Source organism: Oryza glaberrima, chromosome 4, assembly GCF_000147395.1.
Source record: "Oryza glaberrima chromosome 4, OglaRS2, whole genome shotgun sequence".
Classification (NCBI taxonomy): domain Eukaryota; kingdom Viridiplantae; phylum Streptophyta; class Magnoliopsida; order Poales; family Poaceae; genus Oryza; species Oryza glaberrima.
The window spans coordinates 9,943,938-9,965,076 of record NC_068329.1 but is presented as its reverse complement, the minus strand read 5'-3'; the positions used below and the strand labels follow the sequence as shown (position 1 = coordinate 9,965,076).

At 42.1% G+C, this 21,139-nt stretch overlaps 3 protein-coding genes across 3 annotated transcripts; 2 read left to right on the top strand and 1 right to left on the bottom strand.

Annotated features, from left to right (window-relative positions):
* The first annotated feature begins 991 nt into the window (after positions 1 to 991).
* On the top strand, positions 992 to 9,106 carry LOC127770752 (uncharacterized). The gene is made up of 14 exons (XM_052296560.1): positions 992 to 1,015; positions 1,085 to 1,279; positions 2,400 to 2,444; positions 2,552 to 2,600; positions 2,712 to 2,760; positions 3,120 to 3,190; positions 5,855 to 5,913; positions 6,022 to 6,120; positions 6,598 to 6,655; positions 6,894 to 7,030; positions 7,111 to 7,167; positions 8,027 to 8,124; positions 8,328 to 8,527; positions 8,626 to 9,106. Exons 1-14 carry the CDS (start codon positions 992 to 994, stop codon positions 8,694 to 8,696), a joined length of 1,212 nt encoding a protein of 403 aa, XP_052152520.1. The 3' UTR covers positions 8,697 to 9,106.
* Positions 9,107 to 12,041: 2,935 nt separating this feature from the next.
* On the top strand, positions 12,042 to 16,116 carry LOC127772185 (protein TRACHEARY ELEMENT DIFFERENTIATION-RELATED 7A-like). The gene is made up of 3 exons (XM_052298179.1): positions 12,042 to 12,682; positions 12,819 to 12,916; positions 15,705 to 16,116. The coding sequence occupies exons 1-3, from the start codon at positions 12,196 to 12,198 to the stop codon at positions 15,756 to 15,758; spliced, it is 639 nt and encodes a 212-aa protein (XP_052154139.1). The 5' UTR covers positions 12,042 to 12,195; the 3' UTR covers positions 15,759 to 16,116.
* A 488-nt stretch (positions 16,117 to 16,604) lies between these two features.
* LOC127770207 (uncharacterized) lies at positions 16,605 to 17,891 on the bottom strand. Its single transcript, XM_052295872.1, has one exon. The coding sequence runs from the start codon at positions 17,889 to 17,891 to the stop codon at positions 16,605 to 16,607; it is 1,287 nt and encodes a 428-aa protein (XP_052151832.1).
* Positions 17,892 to 21,139: the final 3,248 nt, after the last annotated feature.

Below are 21,139 nucleotides of genomic sequence, written 5' to 3'. Positions count from 1 at the left end.
GCGACTAACACCCTCGTTTTCTGTGTATGCTTTTCAAACGGCTCAACGGTGTGCTTTTTTTATAACAATTTTCTATACGAAAGTTACTTTAAAAAAATCGTATTGATCCATTTTCTAAAAAACGAATTAGCTAATACTTAACTAATCACGCTCTAATGGATCGCTCCATTTTCCATGCGGGAGTGAGTTGCTCCAAAAGTAACGAACACAACCTAAATTTAATCGTGCCAACAAAAAGAGAGAGAGAAAAGAAAGATGGGACTGGGCTGTTTGGTTCACTGGGACTAAAATTTAGCCTCGTTACATCGGATGTTTGACGCTAATTTAGAGTATTAAACATAAATTGATTACAAAACCCATTTCATAACCTTAGACTAATTCGCGAGACGAATCTATTAAGCCTAATTAATCCATGATTAACATATATGATGCTATAGTAAACATTGGCCCCGTTCGAATCCTCTAGAAAGAGAGGATAAACTTTTGGATTTTCGTGGCACACTTTTCAAAATGCTAAACCGTGTGTTTCGTGTGAAAACTTTCTATATGAAAGTTATTCTAAAATGTCAGATTAATCCATTTTTCAAGTTTGTAGTAATTAAAACTCAATTAATCACACGTTATTACCACATCATTTTACGTGAAACACTTGATCTTAATCTTCATCTTAAGAAGATTTAAACACCACCATTATCTAATTATAGATTAATTAAACTTAAAAAATTTATCTCGCAAATTAGCTTCTATTTATATAATCAATTTTATAAGTAGTCAGTGTCAAATATCCTACATGGTACCAGGGTTTCCCAAACCGCCGGGGCCGGGGTTACCGTGCCCCGGCGGTAAGCATGGTTACCGCGGTAACCGTGAAAAACTGTACAAAACCGTGTAAAATTTATCAAAAATTCAAATTATTTTTTAAATTTATTTGAATTTGAGGAGGTTATTACGGTATTTATATTACCGTACCCCCGCGGTAAGCTCGATAATCATGGTAACCGTGCAGTTACCAGCAGTAATGTAAATCCTGGCACAGAATAAAGTTTAGTCCTCGTCCAAACACGACACCACCAAAATCTTTTAGCGTCTAGAACCATTGTGCGTGAGTATCTCTCTCAAGCCCCTCCGCCGTCCCCTCTTGCGTTTTGGCCGTCTCGTCTCCGCTCCTCGCGCCCTGCGCCGATCTCCGTCCCGCGAGCAGATCAGGGTCGGCGATCTCCATCTCGCGAGCAGAGGGGGACGCCGCCGTTGTCCCTGCTGCTGCTTCCGCCACATCCCGGTGAGCATCCGCATCCGCATCCTCTTTCTCATTCACCCCCCCTCTCTCTCTCTCTCTCACCCACTTTTTGTCTCGATTTTGCTTGCGTGAACCCTAGCTTCTTCTCTTCTAGATCTGGAAGAAGCTTTTCTCTAAATTTGAGAGCCCTAACCTTAATACAAGTAACAGTTTGTTTTTCCCCCCAAAAAAGTAACCCCCATGTCCGCCCCTGAATTACTAATCGATGGATGCAGTAGGACTTCTGCTGTGGAGAACAGTTCGAAAATTATAGAATTATTATATGACAGGCTTGACTGTTAAGCATGTTTGTTCAACTCTGCATTTATTAAATGTGAATCCCCATGCTTTCGGTGGTACACTGCTGAGGCGCACTCTTTTTGGTATAGCCAATAGATCATCTGTTTCCTGTATAGTGAGCGGTATCCAACTGCTTGGATCTATCTGAGCATCTAGAAGTGATAACTTTCATAATGGTGTTGCAATACTATGTCATTGTCTTGTAAATATTTAGTTCAGATGTTGATCAATGATCCACTGATCTTTCGGCCTGTTTAGATCCCACCCCAAAATTTTACACCCTGTCACGTCGAACATTTGAACACCTACATGAAATATTAAATATAGGCTAAAAAATAACTAATTGCACAGATTGCGACTAATTTGCGAGACGAATCTTTTAAGCCGAATTGCTCCATGATTTGACAATGTGGTGCTACAGTAAACATTTGCTAATGACGGATTAATTAGGCTTAATAAATTCGCCTTGCGGTTTACTGACGGATTCTGTAATTAATTTTCTTATTAGTGCCTAAACACCCCATGTGACACCCTATATAATATCCGATGTGACACGCCAAAACTTTACACCCCTGGATCTAAACACCCCCATGATGTTCATTCCATGAACAAAGGGCTTTCCTGAGATGAATGTATCCCCATCTTCTGTTTTTCGATTGCATCATGCTATGTTCTGTTGCTGATGTTATCACATTTCAAGGACAGGATATCCCTTTAATGATCTCTTTGGTTGGTTCATGTTTTGTTGTTGACACATCTTTGGCCCAACAGCCAAATATAAAATAATTGGTCAACATAATGCTTTTTGAATTTTGAATTGCAGCATTTTGAGCAATTAAGGAGGTGTCAACATTCAGTACAAGAAATGGTATGCTATGATTCTCCTATTTTAACGGTCTGTGTAGTCTTGCATTGTATAGGTATGCATTCCTTTGTGCTTAGTTTGCTTACCCCCACTCTGTTCATTTGTTGCAGACTTACATAAGGGATGAAGATACAAGACTTGAGACCACTCGGGCGAGGCGTAATAGTTCCCTCTTTCTTTAGTTGGAAACAATTCTTTTCTTGGGGGCTTTCTGTTATTAAGGAATCCAAGAAAGCAGTTTAGGCATAATTTTGAACTTCTGTTTTGCAGTGTCGAATGTTCTCAAAAGGCATGAAGATTTGAAAGAGCGCCTCTCACGGTACTCCCTTTTGCATGTTCTTTAGCATGTAACATCTGCATCTGTGCATAAGGAAATAATTTAATACCCTATTCAAACTGCCAGCAAATTTATTGACCATTTTTTTTTTATTGAAGAACAGATTCTAATTGAAACCAAACTCTTGCATAAAACAAATATCTTATGAGATGGATACTTCCACTCAAATATGGCTCCTCTAATATGTAAATATGAATTACTTAGGATTTCTTATAATCGTATTTGTTTCAGCTATGTTCCTGATAACTAGGCTTACTATTGAATGGATTTTATCTTCCTGTCATATTTCTGAATTCTGATAAACATATGAATGCATGGGCTAAGCTTTTACTTTGTTTCAGGGATTCTGATAAACTGATTTTTGAGCGGCTACAGAGAGAATTTGAGGCTGCACGAACTGCCCAAACTGAAGGTACAGTTTGCTAACATTACCATGAATCTTTGTGAGATTCTACTAGAAGAAATAAGCTTACCAATGATTATCAATATCCATGTAATTGTATATTTGTGCAATCTCCTTTTCCTTTAAGTTTGCATATTTTAGTATTCTTTGCTGCATATTCCTTGGTTAAGATCAACTTTGTACAAAATCAACCTCCACAAAGACTGCTTAATTTGCAAAATAATGCTCGCCGACCCATTTCTGATTTCTTTGCATTTTGAACTTTGAAATTCCAAATGGTGTTTTAAATTTCATCTCTCAAGTTATGAAACTGCATTTTGGACTAAATTAAAAAAAATATGGGCACAAATGTTCATAAGATAGAATTTAATGTGGTCACTGTTCAGTTTTTTTTTCTTTTTTTTTTCTTGAGCACACAGGAGTCACCTGTTTAGGTTGCTCCTTGAATTCCGTATTAACCATGAACTAACAAGAATCCATGCATGTGCATGGCTGAAACTATTGAGCGGTTACTGAAAAATTAAAGAGCTTTGTTAGTGACATTTTTTTGAATTCAAAATCATTAATACAGAACATAAAATATAATTGTAAGGTAAGAAATGCTAGCTATTTGCAATCCTAGCTACGAATTTTGCATTGAAGGAGAGAGTGAGATTATTATTCTGTTAATGCTTCTGTTCACAATAATTCTTTTGTTGTCACTTTTTTATTTGAGTAAAGTGCACGGGCGGTCCTTAAATTTGCAGGGGTGTGTCATCTAGGTCCCTAAACTCTCAAAATACATATCCAAGTCCAAGAACTTGTCATAGTGTGTCATTTAGGTCCCAAATCGCCCCAGCCCCTATAGGATCCTACGTGGCACTGATGTGGCATCCCACACGGACAAGACGTGGCATCATTTTGACTAACAAATGAAACCCATTTATCTTTTTCTTCTTTTCTTTTCTTATCTTTTCCTCCTCCTCCTCTTTTTTTTCTTTCTTCTCCTTTTTTTTCTTTTCCCGAGTAGAAGAAAAAAAAGAAGAATGAGAAGAAAACGAAGAAAAAAGAAGGGAAAAAGAAGAAAAGGACATATCACGTCCATATGGCATGCCATATCAGCGCCACATAGGATTCTATAGGGGCTATGTCGATTTGGGACCTAAATGATACACTTTGACAAGTTCTGGAACCTAGATGTGCATTTTGAGAGTTTGGGGACCTAGATGACACAACCTTACAAGTTTAAGGACCGCCTATGCACTTTACTCTTTTTATTTCAATAGTCTTAGACTATTTGGAGTAACTTCTGAGATGTACCATCCATATCGAGTTCCAACCTATCTTGGAAGGATGTACCATCCATATTGAGTTATGTAGTCTTTGAAAAGGTGGACTACATTGTACTAAACTACTACTACTCTTGTCAGTTGTCACCCAGTAAATTTTAGTTTTTTCTTTGTGTCTATAAGAACATTGGATAAAATTTCTTGGTTGGTCACTAGGACAAAATACATGCAACATGTTGATGTGGTTTCTTCGACAATCCTCTGTGCTGCACCTTTGTAGAGTAGCTCTGAATGTAAGTATGTAACTGAAGAAGATGGTATGTTTCTGGTATTCACGACCGACAAATCTTCTTCATTTTTCTTGAGGGCATAAATCCTGTTTGGTTCTATACCTATGTTAGTCCTTCCAAAATTTTGTAGTGCCCTTAACATTTGGCCACTAAAGTTTGCTTCCAGAATCTGGTACCTCTTCAGAACTCGGCAATGTTCAAGTGATTCTAGACACAAGTTCCTGTATTTTGTTGGTTGGTCAAATCCTCAGCGGCTCTGCCTAGGAATTCCCAGGGCTGCTGCTGCTGCATGCTCATGTAATTTGAGTGATTGGTTGCAATTAATGCATTATTGGTTTGGTTGTCAAACTTTGTGTCCCATTTAAACCATCATGTTCCTTCTGACAAAATCTATGAGACAAGATAAACCTTTGCTACGTTGGGACATTGCAAAACATTAGGTATCATATGGCCTCGAACTATAGTCAAGCCAAAGAGAATTTTGATGTCTAGATGGCTTCAAATCAAATTGTCTCACGATTGCAATCCAATCACATGTGCTAACAAAGTTTTGGTTATGTCTTATTTTGGTTGTGACAAAATTTTGGCATGGCACAGCACTATTACAGACCAAATGGCCCAATATATATATAGTTTAGTTTGGTCACATGGCTTTCATAGGCCAATACTACAAGTCATAACTATATGCACAGTATAACACAGCATGGTGATATATTTATGCTCGTCTTCTGATTGAAGATTACATTAGTTGGGCTTTTTTTTCCCATTTGATAGTTTCACACTCCGTATACCTGCTTTGCAAACTAATGCCTTATTTATCAATTTTCTCGAGACAACAAAAAATCAAATATATGAGCTTTAGTTATTGCTAGTGTACAGGTCTTTTCTTTTATTTTTTTTCTTGTGGATCCCGGAAATGCTGTTATATTCTCAAACTTCTTTTTACAACCATCATGGCACACAGTTAGTCTTATCATACTAGTATCATCATTTTAATTAGCTTTTATCCTCCTGCTTCAAACCATTGTTTATCCTCTTATGCCATCTTTTTATCCTACGCTTTAAACCATCTTTTTTTGTTAAACTTTCTACATCAATGTTTTTTCATTTTGTAGAGATCCCAATAGATGATGAGCAGTGGAACGATGGTTTGCTGGCAACCATCCGTGAAAAGGTACTTAATCAGAGCACCTTAATGTACTCATCTCTCTTGTGACAAGAGACGTATTATCTGTTTGGTGCATTTTGAGTTTTGTATGAATTTGCTTGTCTCGTAGACCAGGTCCATATGGAGGCTGATAGGAAGGCCATGGCTAACCAAGCAAATGTTCCAGCAGATCCTCAATTCCAGTCAAGGACTACATATAGAATAAAAAACAAGGTAAAACAGGTAGCATTATTCTCAGAGTAGTGATTTGTTCATGCTATATTGCCCTTTGTGTTGCGTTACTTCACCATTTGGTCCTCCAAATGCTTTCTATGTAAAGTTAGATTAGTAGTGGTAGATTAATGTCGTCTGGGCTGAGTGTGTTTGTGATGATTTTTCATTCCGGGTTCTGCACTTAGAGTAGGTAAAACATCCGCACTTGTGATCACCACAAGTTCTAGCTATCACACACCATTTGAGGTGCCTTTTACCAGATTGTGTATTGCCGTGCAGTCCTTAGGAATCAATAAAAAGTAATTTATGTAGGTACTAGGTCCACATTATGTTAATGTTTCCTCAGATGAAATTTATCTTCATGACATGAATGAAGGCTTGCCATGCTATTTTTCAGCAATACACCTATTCTGTTCTATTTTTCTTAATTTGATTTTTATCCTGCCACATCAAAACTAAATTTCTTCCCTTTGATAGGTTATCTATTGTTTGGATGGTGTGAGAATTGGTATACAGTATGAGACTTATTTTGCTGGTAACTCATTTTTCATTCTCAGTTTTTATTTTTATTTTTTTAACTGTACCATGTTATATGCAGATTTAGTGTTTTACAAGGCTGGAGAGCACATTTACTTTGCATCAAACTGTTTTAATCTCTTTGTTTTGGCATTTTGGAAACTCTGATATAGTTATACGGAAAACTGGTACATAAAGCATGTGTCATATCTCTAACCACATTATTTGCTGTTCTAAATAAACATGTTATTTTGCAGGAGAACCTTGTGAAATTTATCATTGTGTTTTGGAAAGCAAGTCATTCCTTGAAAAGATGACTGTGATTGAGCACACCTTACCTTTCTTTCTGCCAATACGAGAAGTAGAAAGTGAATTTCTATCATCTAATGCTATTGTATGTTTTCTAACTGAACTTGCTTTTTATATGCCAATTATTTGCACGTCTTTGTACTTACATGAAGCTTTTTCTTACAGAAATTTATTGATCATCTTGAAGAGATTTTGCAGTCTTATGTTGACAGGAGGGAGCAGGTCAGATATATAGATATATTATTACTTCCCATATCTTCCACTATGAAATGCTAAAAGCAGATGACCTTGTGCATTGTGCTAAAATAACATAGTTGGAGTTAACAAAATACTGATGTTTAAAAGTGGGCCCAGTTCATCTTTCTCTGTGAAGCATAACTAAATGTGGTTTCTGAATGTTCCTTTTGCTGAATTGACAACTTGAAAGATTACTTGGTTCATGTTTATATTTGTTCAGTTTGTAAATATGCATAACACAGGACATGTTGCAAAGTGAACCTTAATATTTCTTGTTCTGCTTTTAATGTTTAACATGCTTTTATTACCAGAAAATTAGATAGGCAAAATCTAAAGGTATAGCTTTAGCAGCTTTTTGGACCTTTGCACCATTGCAGCTAGTTTAGGCTGTGCTTAGTTCACGCCAAAATTGGAAGTTTGATTGAAATTGGAACGATGTGACGGAAAAGTTGAAAGTTTGTATGTGTAGGAAAGTTTTGATGTGATGAAAAAGTTGGAAGTTTGAAGAAATAGTTGGGAACTAAACTAGGCCTTACTGAAGAACACGTAAAATTGGAAATTATCCTACTTCTATCTAGTTGCATTCATTCTACTTATGTGGGAACTTATCTTTATCTTCTTCCGTACGTAATTTACAGATATGTGAATTTAATTCTTATGTACTAATTAATGCAAACTATTTTTTGGACATCCAGCTGGGAACCATCTTTGAACAAAAATTATGCATTTATTTATTTATTTTGACAAAAAAAAAGTGTGCTCTGCTGGTCTACTCAGTTATTTACATTACATAACTTTAACAGTAAATTGTCAATTCTAATATTTTTATTATTTCATTTTCAAGGTTCGGCTTATCAAGGAACTATATGGGAACCAAATTGGAGAACTGTTCCACAGTCTCTCTTACAATTTGATAGAATTTGTAATGGAGGATTTTGAGTGGTAAGGATAATTTATACTTTGCTAATTTTCTTTTAGCTTGTTCGTACTAATGTATAACTGAACGTAAGCATGCAACGTAGTTGCCTGTATTATTTGGAGTATTTTGACTTCATTGTCCAAATATCCAGTCCATTTGCTTTATAGGCTGCACGTTATACCTCTTCCAGACACTGAAAATTTCCCCCCTTTTTCCCCTTGAGCAGCAAGGTTACAGTCAGTATCCGATACTCAGATCTATTGTTCACCCTGCCAAGTCAGGCCAGGGTCCTGGCTTGGCCACTTCGCTCTTCGCGGGGAATATCAGTAACTGAGCGCAGAGCTAGTCGCTCAGCATCTGCTCAACTAGTACCGTTCCGCCTTCCCTACGCCGAGGATGCGCTGAAGACCTTGAGTTTGCCAGAAGGTACATCCTATTCCGCATATTACTTTTCCCCAATCGTTATAGCAGGTGATATTTTGTGCTGAACTTATCTTAATCTGTATTCTCGCTCTCCGATTCAGCGTTTGCGGAGATTGTGCTGAGCCTACCCCGTGCTCTGAAGCGGATACTCTCTTCTCAGGAAAGTGATTGATGCGTGTACTAGGAGTTTTTGGTAATGAGACTCATGGACGCAGAAGCTTTCGGTGCTATATGCAGAGTATTCGGTGACCTTACTGACGAGATACAAAATGTTCGGCAGTATTGTTTAGAATATTGTAGTGTACAGTTGTTACTGTCTAGAAAATGCGATTGCTGCGAAGCCAGTTGGATAACAAGAAACACTGCTTTCAACCATCCATGTAATATTCGTGCACAGCAAGCACGGAAGCAGATTTCATACCATGACAGGAGTATTGTATGTGAAGTACCAACATGCAGGGTTCATAAAGCCAACGAAAGGTGATCGGTTTTCACGGTTTTTCGATGTTTCGACAAGGCTTCGATAGGAATTTCAAATGCTTTCGGACAAATTCAAATATTATGCAGTAAATTTGGTCAAAATTCGGCCTGAAAAGCAGTAGAAATTTGTTAAAAACCATGATACTGACGAGGCTCGAAATTTAGTGGTAAAACCTTTCAACGTTTCATCCCAACCGTTGCGTGGTAAACCATCAAATCACGAGTAGATGGATTCCCCAGATATAAGTCGGAACAAATTCATTTGTCAGGTATTTCCTGGAGTGGTGTACCTACCAAAGCTGTAACTCTAATGACTAACGGTTATAAGTAAATTCGCCACATAGAAATTTGGATAGTGGAATAGAACATCCTAACAGACGAACCTGAATACACACACACACACACACTTTTTACAAGTTTTTTTTCTCGTGCCAACTGGAATGAAAATAAGATAGCGCAACAATTTGACAATGATTACTATTTACCGTGTTACTTATTAGACTGTAAATTACTTTTGAATGATTGAATTTTGATGAATGAAAGTTGTGTGGTTATTTGTGACGCTACATATTTTTAAGTGTTCATATCTTCTTTTTTAAAAAAAAGTGAAATATGAAAGCAAATAGTGCCGGTGTCAATTATTTAAGAAGAGAGGTAGTAATTTAGTATAGCTTTAAAACAAAAATAAAATACTCACTTCGTTTTAATAATTGTCACTACCACTATTCAACTTTGATCTTTTTCTTTTTTCTTAAAGAATTTATAAATACTTGAAAATATATTATACTATTGAACTGTGTAGTGCTGCTAATATAACCATAAAACTTTCACTCATCACAATATAATAAAATATACTACCTCTGTTTCATAATACAAATCATTTTGACTTTTTTTCTAGTCAAACTTTGATCAAATTTATAAAAAATACAGCAATATTTTCAACACAAAACAAACATACTATCAGAATATATTAGATACTAGTTATTATAAAACTAATTTGGTTTTGTAGATGTTGCTAAATTTTTCTATAATCTCGGTCACACTTAAAAAGGTTTAACTAGGAAGAAAAATGAAAAAGATTTATAATATGAAACGAAGGGAGCAGTTACTTAAAAGAAATTTTGTAGTTAAAGTGAGACGGTCCTAGTGTCAGTTATTTAAGAAAGATGAAGTATTGTTAGGCTTTCTTTAAAAAAAGGTATTGCTTAGGCTGCGTTCGACATAGCATTTTGGGCTTTTGGCAGAGCAACTCAATGGCATACAAAACTAGAGGCATGTTTAGATTCATGCCATTCTGAACCATACCATTATTTGTTAAAATTGACAAACATATAACAATATTAGTTTATTACCAAATATTGGTCATAGCTAGAGATTTTGACAACATCATATTTAGCCAATCTTACCTAAAGTTATTAATGTTACCAATTCCCAATTTTGGAAATGTTGAAAATGGCTATAAAGTGAACAAGACCTATATTAGAAATTAGCACGTGATTAATTGAGTATTTCAAAAATAAATTTATTTAACTTTAAAAATCTTCCTAAAAATACTTACTAAGAGAAAACGAGAAAGTTTCAGTTTTCAGTTGGAACTCAGCCTTAGGCTGCATTCGAAGGATATTTTCATTCGCACACGAAACAAGAAAAAAAAATTAGTGTACTAATCAATTAAGTATTAACTATTAAAAAGCTCGATGGACTTAGAAACTTTTTATATATTTTTTTTTCAAAAAAATGTGTTGTTTAACATTTTGAAAAGCGTAAAAAAGCCTATTCATTTAGGAGGAAAACCAAAGGATTTAGATTCTTAAGGATTAATTTATATGAGTGTCATTCGGTTTATGGAAATGTAGGTATAAAAAAACCAAAGGAAATTTTCTTTCCCACAAGTCAAAGGAAGAAAACATATGAAATTTTCTATCCACTCAAACCTCTTATGTGCAACATTTATATTACTCTACTTTTTCGGTTCTATATTTTTTTAGAGAAGGGTATTTTTACTCGGCCTCTCTATATCCAACCGGATATATGCTACTTTTTCGGTTCTATATTTTTTTTTAGAGAAGAGTATTTTTTACCTGGCCTCTATATCCAACCGGATATATGCAGCCTTTTTTTAATTAGGAACTTAGCCTATTAAATACATAACTTAGCTATCAAATAACCCAATATGAAATTCGCTCCTATGGAGATTTGAACTCAGAACCTTAGGGTTCTACTAAGCTTACTGTAATCACTAGGCTACATGCCCTTTCACAGAAAACATTTTCGGTTCTATATGTTAGAATTGTTCCAACCTCTAACAGAAAACAAGAAAATTGTACATCCTCCGTCCTAATATATAAGAGATTTCTGTTAGATGAGACATATCCTACTATTATAAATAGTTTTATTCAGATTTATAGTATTAGAATATGTCCAATTCAACTAAATCACTTATATTTTATATTTTAGGATGTAGGGAGTAGTTTAGAGTCAAGAAAATAAACAGGCTCTTAGCCAAAGTCAACAGGCGTTAGAGTGTCAACAAGCAGAATTAAGCTCCTCATTCAGGGGCAAAACAGTAAAAGCGTACTGCCTTTTCTAAAGGGATCCGAGGACAACGGGAGGCCCCTTTCCCTCCCTCTCCCGTGAAATCCTTCTGGCATGTACCTACACCTGGTTCACTACCCCTTCCCCCACTGACCTGTGGGTCCACAAGTCAACCCCTTCACCGGGTGCACGAAAAGCTCGGTGCAGCTATACCTTTTCACAAACCTTTTTCTACTGTATTACTCCCTCAACACTTGATTACCTGTTTTATTAATTTTTTTATAATTAATATTTTTATTGCTATAGATGATAAAATATAAATAATACTCTATACGTGATTTATTTTTTAAATTTTTTATAAAGTTTTTAAATAAAATGAACGTCACATAAACCCTTACAACTAAACTTAAAATACTACTAGGATGGAGCGAGTACTATTTTGAGCTAAAAATACGCCGCTGAAAAGTTGAAAAAGAGATTTGAAAAAGGAGAAAAAAAAATCACGAAAAAGCGCGGAACAAAAGCTTCTCTCCCTTGTCGCCCGCAATGGCGTCTCCCACTCGCAGCCTTCTCCTCCTCCTCACTCCCCCACACGAGCTCCGCCGCCTCCCCATCCCCCTCCCCGGGAACCCTACCTCCTCCCCGCGCGGCCGGTGATGGCGTCGACCCCGCCGCCGCCGCCGGTGATAGGCAAGGCGGGCAACCTCACGGTCTTCATCACGCCGCCGTCGCCGGCGGAGGCGGAGGCGGAGGGGTCGCCGGACTCTCCGCGGTCGGAGTTCACCACCCCCAGCGGATCCCCCCGCGCGGCCGAGGATTCGACGCCGCCTCCCTCTCCGCCGCGGGCCGAGCAGCCGCCGGTCAAGGAGGAGGCGCCGGCGGCCTCCCCGCAGCTGGCCACCCCGCCGCCGGTAAAGACGGTCTCACCGCCGCTGCCCGCCGCGAAGCTCTCCTCCGCCGCCGCCCCTCGGCCTCCGCCGCCGGTGCAGGTGCCACTGCCTTCCGCGAAGCTCTCGGCCCCTAGGCCCCCGCCGACGCCGCCGCCGGTGCAGGTGCCGCCGCCGCAGTTCGAGAAGGCGGAGGCGAGGCCCGATGGATCCATGCTCGCCTTGTTCTGGGACACGGTCGCGCGCGTGCAAGAAGGTGGGTGATTGATTGAATCCCCCCCGGGCGCGAGAGATTTGATTTTCTCTCCGATGGCCGCCTCATTGTGTGGTTTCGAAATTCGAATTCGATTCGTGGGTTTTGAAATTGATTTGGTGAGCATTTATCGCTGCAGCGCACGCCAGCTTGGACGAGTACATCTCGAACTGGTTCGGGCTGGATCAATCCAAGTACCAGTGGGCTCTCAACGAGTACTATGAGAGCAACGGAAAGGTTCTCGCCTCCACTCTACCCCTTCTGCAAAAATTTTGTGTTCTTTCAGTCTTGTTACTTTCAATTTGATGGTGTAAACTGCATCAATGCTTTGCACGGATAGCGAAATTGTGGTGATTTGAGCGTGAGTTTAGCAAAGATCCATCTGTCCTGTGGCTCAGCGTTGGGAGGTGGGATGCAGCTGTCTCTGATCCTGTACTGGAGTGGAATCTTGTAGCCCATTCGTGATTCCGTGTGGTTTATAATTGTCGGTGGTGGTAGGCCTGTAGCTGTCACCGTTTGTAATCCTAAGTGCGGCGATTTAGTGCTACTTAAGGGTTACAACATTACAGGATGCTGGTAGTAGTGGGTGGGTAGTATTATGGTTGGTAATCAAGCCCAAAGCTTCTGTGGAGAATGTAGTTTTTGGATGGTGGTGGTGCTAGTCAATTGTGATTTTTCTTTCCCTGTATTGTTTCTGACCCATGTACTGCACTAAAATATCATGCATCTCCCTATTCCCCGTATTGTTTTCTGACACATGTATTGCATTGCACATCATCTTTTCCCCTTTTGATCTACCTAATATTCTTTTCTTGGTGGTCTACCATGCATGGGCTGGATTAAGTAATGTATGGTCACTTGGTCAGTACTGGAAGCACAACTTGTTTGCCACTGGATGTGTTACTTACTAGTACCTGATTGGCTGATTATTATTAGTTCTTGCTAAATTGGTTCTTAAATATGTTTGTATGGTGAAACTGATTTAGATTTAAGTTGAAATGTTGCTTTAGATTCATCTATGTCCTCCCCCCCTGTAGATATTGTTGACTGCCTTTGTTAATAAGAAAGGTAGTAATTTGCATTGGTTGTTTGCACACTTTCATTCCTTTGACAATCTCCACATGTATCTTGGGATTTGTCACCTACACATAATTACATTTTATCACCTTGTTTATGGGGATTAGACTATATATCTTAATTATGGATGGTCAATTTCTTCTATTTAAAGCATACATGTTGGGATATGTAGAAGAGTTAAGTCCCTATTTAGAATGCAGAGGGACAGGTACCTCGTGCTTTTAGGAATTGAACTGTTTGCAATATTAGATTCTTCAAAATTCCTGTACTCTGTCATTGCCTAAGTATTGGTATTTATTGTGTATTTATTTGGTTTTCATATAGCAGCAAACCATACTAATTCTATTTTTTCACAATTAGTCTTCACTGTGATATGGTAACACACTCTTTTGCTAGTGTTGGTCATAATGTTTCTATGATGTACCAATTAGTGTGTTCCAATAAAAAGTCTCAGATGACATTGATGGATTCCATCATTGAAAGAACCAGGCTTCCAAAATACCTTTCTGAAATTAAAATTTGAAAAGCTAACATGAGCACGAATTTTACATTTAAAAATCTGGATATGATGAGCTAAATGTAGATCAGAGTCTTTTTATCCATCCCCGCAAAGAAAAGGTCTTTCCATACCAATTATCAAATTGGACTTCTTTGTGAAGCTGGTATAAAATTTATTTGGCGTGGCAATACATGCCATTGTACATATCAAATTTTCTTGCTAACATGGACAAAAGAGATCTGATTATTGTAAAAAATGCTTAACATAATATAGAAGTATTTATTGACACCAGTCATATAGCCTGTAACTTCATACAAGGTTGTGTGAACATGCAGTTGCAGACATATCGTCTGTTATTTTTATCAAGCCAAAGCACGCAGGTCCTATCATTTCTTACCAGACTTCTTATTAGAACATATATCTACAGATATGTGTTTTCTTTTGAACAAAAAAAAAAATTCACTATTGTGTGGTGGGGATCCAAATTAGGAAAAAACTTTGTGGAAAGATCTGGTCTTATTTTGGGAATTCCCTATGTCAGGTGCTAGGTGCGCCAGAAGTCATCCTTGTCTTTTTGTTCAATCAGGATTAGCTTTGGATTAATTTCAATGTTAAGCTAGATAAGATTTAGCTCCTAAGATTTTCTGTTTGTTAGCAAGGTTATTAATCGATTTTAGAAGGCAGAACTCCATCAATAAGAAGGATAAGTAGAATTATCGCCAAACTCTCTCTCTCTCTTGTTCAGCTGTTCACTGTCATGGTTCGGTGGATGCACCATCCTCGCCCTCCCATGGAGCACCATTACTACCTTAGGAGCTTTGGATCAACCCCAGTTCCTAACATCTGGAAAATGAATTTTGCTATTATAGGATATGTTAGTATCTCTTTAGGCTTAAAGTTAATTGCCTAGTCTATACTTCCCTCAACCTAAGAAAATAGACATGCCACGCTCTTTAATTCTTTATCACTTTGAACTTTTATAGTTTTGTTATTGTAAGTGCCAAACTGCCAACATTTAGGCATGTGCTTCGTGTTGGATGCAGACATGGCTTGTTCTTAATTTTCAGTGGCCTATCTACCTTCAGTGATTGCCTACAACACTACTGTATGACCAGAGCCGCTCTGCATTCTGATCTATGTGCTGTGAGCCTGTGACAGTCACAAAGAAAGTAATTCGTGCATTATTGAACTGTGGACACTGAGCACACCAGACAGACTTGACCTGACAATCTGACATCAATGCCGAAGTGGAATGTCGCTGAGTTTATTTACCCATGCAGTTTGTCTGGTCTAGGAGACATTCTTGTCTTGTAATTAAATATTTGGCTTTGCAATCCTTTGGTTCACTGTTATTTAGCATAATCAAGTGTTGCTATATTTTTCTTTAGACAACTGGTATATTTGGGCTCTCCATTTGACTTATTTTTCCCCCTTCTAACTGCATTGCAGGATATGGAGTCAGGGAAAGCTGCGAAGCCGAAGGAACTCGGTAGTAAAATGTAGGTCTAAAAAGTTGGATTACATCTGTATATGTCAATGGGGACATCTCTTCGATTCTCGCCAATTCAGTTCGATTTTATGTCGTATCTGTCTACCATGCAGCAATTCCTTTGTTTGCTTCATTTGTGTAGCTAAGCTAGAGAACTGTGTGAAGTTTCACTGGGAAGTTGATACCTCTTCTGCTGCAACTAGCAGGCCCGGACACAATCTGTAATCTGTTCGTGCCAAAGCGTTGAAAAAAGTCCAGTGCGGCAAAAAGCATTTTGTTGGCTCCTCGCACCAATGTGTAGCCCTACGTATTCTTTACAACATTTTGCGTTGTAATTGCATGGTGCTAATATTCTGCGAATGTTTTCTGTGCTATTTTTTCAAACGCATGTGGTCACAACATGTGCAACAAGCTACCTCTACGAGCATTTCTGAAAAACTGGACTGGTTCACTGGTATATCTTGCATTCATGAAGCCATCACTATTGACATACATATCATTAAAAATATAATTAGCATATTTATCGATTTTAAAGTCTAGAATTTAAATTTGGGTGGGCTGAAACTGGTCCAGGACTTGACTCGGATGAACCCGGTCCATCACAACGAACTTGAGCTACGCTTTACTTCACGTTTTCTGTGCTATATATTCATTTATCACTACAATACATAAGCTTTATTTCGATGCTAATGGCGATTAGGTTGCAATCTGTTCTGTGAATGAAATATAATACCGTTGAACAGTGAACACACGATGAGTACATTGGTAATGTGGTTTACAATAATAACCTTGAATGAATTGTACAAAATCAAGTAGACAAGTACATAGCTCAGATTGGCAGTAGGAAACAAGGCATTTCACTACGCTACAAGGAGCACACTACGATAATCTACCACGCCAATCGCGTACACGGGGATCACCGGGAACACCACCATCACCGGCACAAGCACCACCGGACCGAACTGCACCGCCGCCGCCGCTGCCGTGGAAGATGTCATCGCCGGTGTGTCGCTGTCTCCTGATGAACCGGATGTTGCACCACCGGACGTCGAGGCAGTCGCCGCGTCCGAGCTCGATGACGTCGTCGCCAGCGCCGGCGACGTGGCGCTCCGCCGCATGCCCACGGTGGCGGTGACACGGCTAGTGCTCGTCTGAGTTGCAGCCGCCGTGTCCGTGTTGCCGTCGTTGTCGTCGTCGTCCTCGTCTTCCTCCACCAATGTCGGCAAGAACGGCGACGACGCGCTCCTCCTGAGCGGCGCCGCGGTGGGCGACGTCGACGACGTCGCCGGGGCGTCGTGGGCGGCGAAGAGGAACACGCGGATGCGGCCTTGCTTGGGCTTGCTGGAGGTGGCCATCACCGCCTCGTGGAAGAAGAGCAGCGACACGAGGCTCCACAGGTCGCCGTCGCTCGCCACGTCGTGGAGGTGGAGGCCCTCCTCTCCCGGGAGCGCGTACCGGATGCGGACGTCGTCGGAGTCGGAGAAGCCGGCGAGCGCCGCGAGCCGCGCGCGGAGGCCGGCGAGGCGCTCCGACAGGCCGACCCTGACGATCCGGTGAACTCCCCCGGCGTAGTAGCACGACGCCGCCGCTGATCCGCCGCGCTGCTGCTGGATGATCTCCCCGCCGTAGCTCACCTTCATCCTCACGGCGGTGCCCGAGCCCGACGTCGCCAGCGACGGTGAAGACGCGCTGCGTGGCAACCCCAGTGTAACGGGAGGAGCAGCAGAGGCACTTCCAGATACCAGCGCCGGTAACGACGGCGCCGACGCGGTTCGGTGCGGCGGCGCGTCGTGATCGGCGGCGAACAGGAAGACCCTGATGCTGCCGGGCTTGGACGACACGGGCACCTCCTTGTAGTAGAAGAGCAGCGACACGAGGCCCCACAGGTCGCCGTCGTCCGCCACGTCGCGGAGGACGCCGAGGCCCTCCCCGGGGAGCGCGTAGCGGATGAACACGTCGGCGCAGCCGGCGAGCGCCGCGAGCCGCGCGCGGAGGCCGGGCAGCCGCTCGGACATGCCGACCTTGACGATGCGGTGGACTCCGCCGGCGTAGTACGCCGCCTTGGCCTTGCCGTCGGCCTGGACGATCGCGCCGCCGTAGCTGATCATCATGCTCACCGAGGCGCCGTAGTCGCCGGCGGGAGCCATGGTCGCGACGGGAAAGCAGCAATCGAAGAGGACGGAATGGATGCGTTGGATGGTCTCTAGCTGGTGAGCGCCGCCGTGCTTTTAAGGAGCGGCGACGTACTCCGACTCCGAATCCGAGTCGAACTCGAACGCCGAGTCCGAGTCCGATTTGGAGTTGGAGGCGGTATATGTCCATAATTGGAAAGGATTGAGAGGGAGGGCTCCAATGTTGCCGTAGGCCGTACTCCATTGCAGAATGTCTTCGAGGAGGTGGTGTTCTGTTCGACGGTGCGGCGGCAGAACGGAGATGGCGCCGGGCCGCCGGCGACGAAGAAGAAGAGGAGGAAGGAAAGGACCGTATAGCCATGGCGCTCACGACGGTGCGCACGCAGGCAGGGGTACGGACAGCGTGGCATGGGGGCCTGGGAGCACAGCGCGAGTTGGGCCGGCCACAGAGACAGGGAAATGGGCCATAGCTGTGGCCAGGAAAACCAGAGGAAATATGATAGGAATAAGTTCATCTAAGGTCCCTTAACTTGTCAACGAATCCGATTTACGTCCTTCAACCGCAAAACCGGATACAACGGGTCCCTCAACTATCAAAACCGGTGCAGATTAGGTCCCTCGGCGGTTTCGATGGCGGTTTTGGCTGATGTAGCGTCTATGTGGCTAATTTGACTTGGTCTCGATCTGACACTGATGTGGACGCTTACGTGGCAATTTGATCCGGAAAAATAATAAACCCCGTAAGACTCGTATGTCAGTTTCACACAAATTAATAAAAGAATGGCGGGCCCCACATGTTAACTCACTCCTCCTCTTCTGCTTCCTCTCTCCCCATCTCCCCTCTTTTTCTCTCTCTTGCGACGACGGTGGGGCGAAAATGGAGAAGAGTGGCCGCCGGCCATCTCGCTCTTGCACGCGCTCGCCGGTAGACCAGGGAGCTCGCCTAGCTCCTTCCCACCGGTCGTCGCCCTTGTCCCCGATGGCGGCCGGCCGTCCGCCGCCCTTCTCCCCGATGACCGCCGGCGGGAGAGGAGGGAGCGGAGCGCGGCGGCGTCGGCCGGAGAGGAGGGAGCGGCGCCACTACTTTCACCAGCGCCCCACAGCGACGACTTGCCGGCGCCGCTCGCCGCGGTGACGACGATGACCGTGGATGCGGCGGCGCCAGCGCTGGCCTCGACGTCCTTTGCTGGCCGGCGTCATCGTTGACGACAATGACGACTCGTCAGAGGACGACGCACCGTCGACGTACATTCCGATGGCGGCCTTCCTGATCTCGAGCACGAACAGCAGCAGCGTGAACCAGACGATGGCCTGGAAGACGGAGAGCTGGACAATTGTTAGCATTATTTTTGTGTGGCAGTTAGCTTCGTGCATGCGGCTAGCTAGTGGCTGCCGAATTAATTGGATCGCGTGCTGCGTGCGCGTACGATGCGGCCGAAGTTTTTTTCTTAGTGGTGTGTCTGCTGGGCTACAAAAGTCATGTAATCTCCTGAGTTAAGTGCCAAGTGAATGAGAAAAACTAGATAAGGCGTTCGTCATCGAGAAATTCTTCTGTGTTTGTCCACAAAGATTTTCGCTCCAGCTAGTTGAAGTGCGCGTGTTGCTGTAATCCTTGGCCAGAGCTGACAACGACAAGCTGCTGCGCCCACTCGCCGTACATGGCGCGTGCCATGGGCACGCCGACGACGAGCGAGTTGGTCAGCGTGGACAGCGAGAAGCTGGTGATGGACCAGCGACGGCGCAGCCGCCTTTGCTCATGAACCGTGCCCAGACGCCGATGACGGCGATGGGTTCGTCTGGACTAGATTCAGATCCCTTGGGATCCACCAAGAGAGGCTTGAGCTCGGCAGAGGCGGCGAGGGGGTCGGGTGAGGCGCGGGCAGCACGAAGTCGAGCGGCGAGGTCGGGCTACGAGGAGGCAGCGGCGAGGTGCTCCTGCCGCTCGTGGAGCTCGTCGCGGGCGGCGAAGAGGCGGTCGGAGAGGCCTGGGGACGAGGAGAGCGGCGCGAGCGCCGAAGCGAGAGAGGAAAGGGGAGAGAGATGAAGAGATGGGAGATGGGGAGAGAGAGGAGGAAGAAGAGGGGTGAAATGACATGTGGGGCCCACGTGGGCCCTGCCATTTTTTATTAATTTGTGTGTGAAACTGACATGTGGGTCCCACGGGGTTTATTATTTTTCTGAATTGAATTGCCACGTATGCATCACGTCAGTGCCACGTCAGATCGAGACCGAGTCAAATTAGCCACGTAGGCGCCACGTCAGTCAAAACTGCTATCGAAATCGCCGAGGGACCTAATTCGCACTGGTTTTGATAGTTGAGGGACCCGTTGTATCTGGCTTTGTGATTGAAGGATGAAAATCAGATTCGTTGACAAGTTAAGGGACCTTAGATGAACTTATTCCAATATGATAATAAAAAGAAAAGGAAAGATAGAAGGGGAAGAAGGAAAGGAGAGAGACAAACAAGCTAGAGGGAGGAAATCCCAATTCAAGATCTAAAACTCTAAGAATCAAATCAAAGAACTTTTAATTAATATATAAAACTTTCATCTAAATAAATAATAAACTTTCAATCAATTAAAAAGAAAATCTAAAACCTTCATCTAAATACTCAAACCATTTGTCTCAATCGTCACCAAAGCCACAGTGACACTACAGGTGCTCTTCCGTTGCTCGTCTTACTTCAGAGAAGCTGGGCATGTGGCGGCGGGCTATGATAAAGACGGTGGAGTTCACATGGCAATAGCAACGGCCGATAGTTGATACCGTAACCTCGAGGAGTCACCACCGAAGTATCTAATATGGGTTGGCATGATGAGCTGAGTGTGCCAATTAGAAGTTTTAAGAGAGAGGATGAAGAAAAGATACATGAAAATGCTTTCGGTTGAGCACCCAAACCAGGCCCAAATACCGGGTGACCTCCCCCTGATTCCATCGCTGTAGCGTCGTCTCATCTGCCGTGCCTCTGCATGCATGCATCATAAGATTGTATCATGATCTCTCTTCCTTCTCTCTCCTCCTGGATACATGTAAAACTTTTTTAAACTAAAGTTTAAATAATTTTTATCTTAAGTTACTAATCTGTTTTACGACCTAAGCCAATTGTTTGGTCTGTTGCAATTAAATCTTTATAACAAAATCTCACATGGCTATATTTTATTGTTTTTAACTTTTTTTTCTGCAGTGGATCTTTTATAAATGTTGCCCATGGTGTTATTGAATATTTCAATAAGTATTTGCTCATGTTTCACCTGGTCATTTAT

What these genes read in the sequence shown, in the direction of transcription:
- LOC127770752 (XM_052296560.1), top strand. Translation starts at nt 992, where the DNA reads ATGGTAACCGTGCAGTTACCAGCA. An exon ending in GCTGCTTCCGCCACATCCCG is followed by an intron (nt 1,280 to 2,399) that starts GTGAGCATCCGC and finishes TTTGAATTGCAG; the next exon opens with CATTTTGAGCAATTAAGGAG. An exon ending in TTCTATCATCTAATGCTATT is followed by an intron (nt 7,031 to 7,110) that starts GTATGTTTTCTA and finishes TTTTTCTTACAG; the next exon opens with AAATTTATTGATCATCTTGA.
- LOC127772185 (XM_052298179.1), top strand. Translation starts at nt 12,196, where the DNA reads ATGGCGTCGACCCCGCCGCCGCCGCCGGTGATAGGCAAGGCGGGCAAC. An exon ending in GGTCGCGCGCGTGCAAGAAG is followed by an intron (nt 12,683 to 12,818) that starts GTGGGTGATTGA and finishes TTATCGCTGCAG; the next exon opens with CGCACGCCAGCTTGGACGAG. An exon ending in ACTATGAGAGCAACGGAAAG is followed by an intron (nt 12,917 to 15,704) that starts GTTCTCGCCTCC and finishes ACTGCATTGCAG; the next exon opens with GATATGGAGTCAGGGAAAGC.
- LOC127770207 (XM_052295872.1), bottom strand. Translation starts at nt 17,891, where the DNA reads ATGGCTCCCGCCGGCGACTACGGCGCCTCGGTGAGCATGATGATCAGC.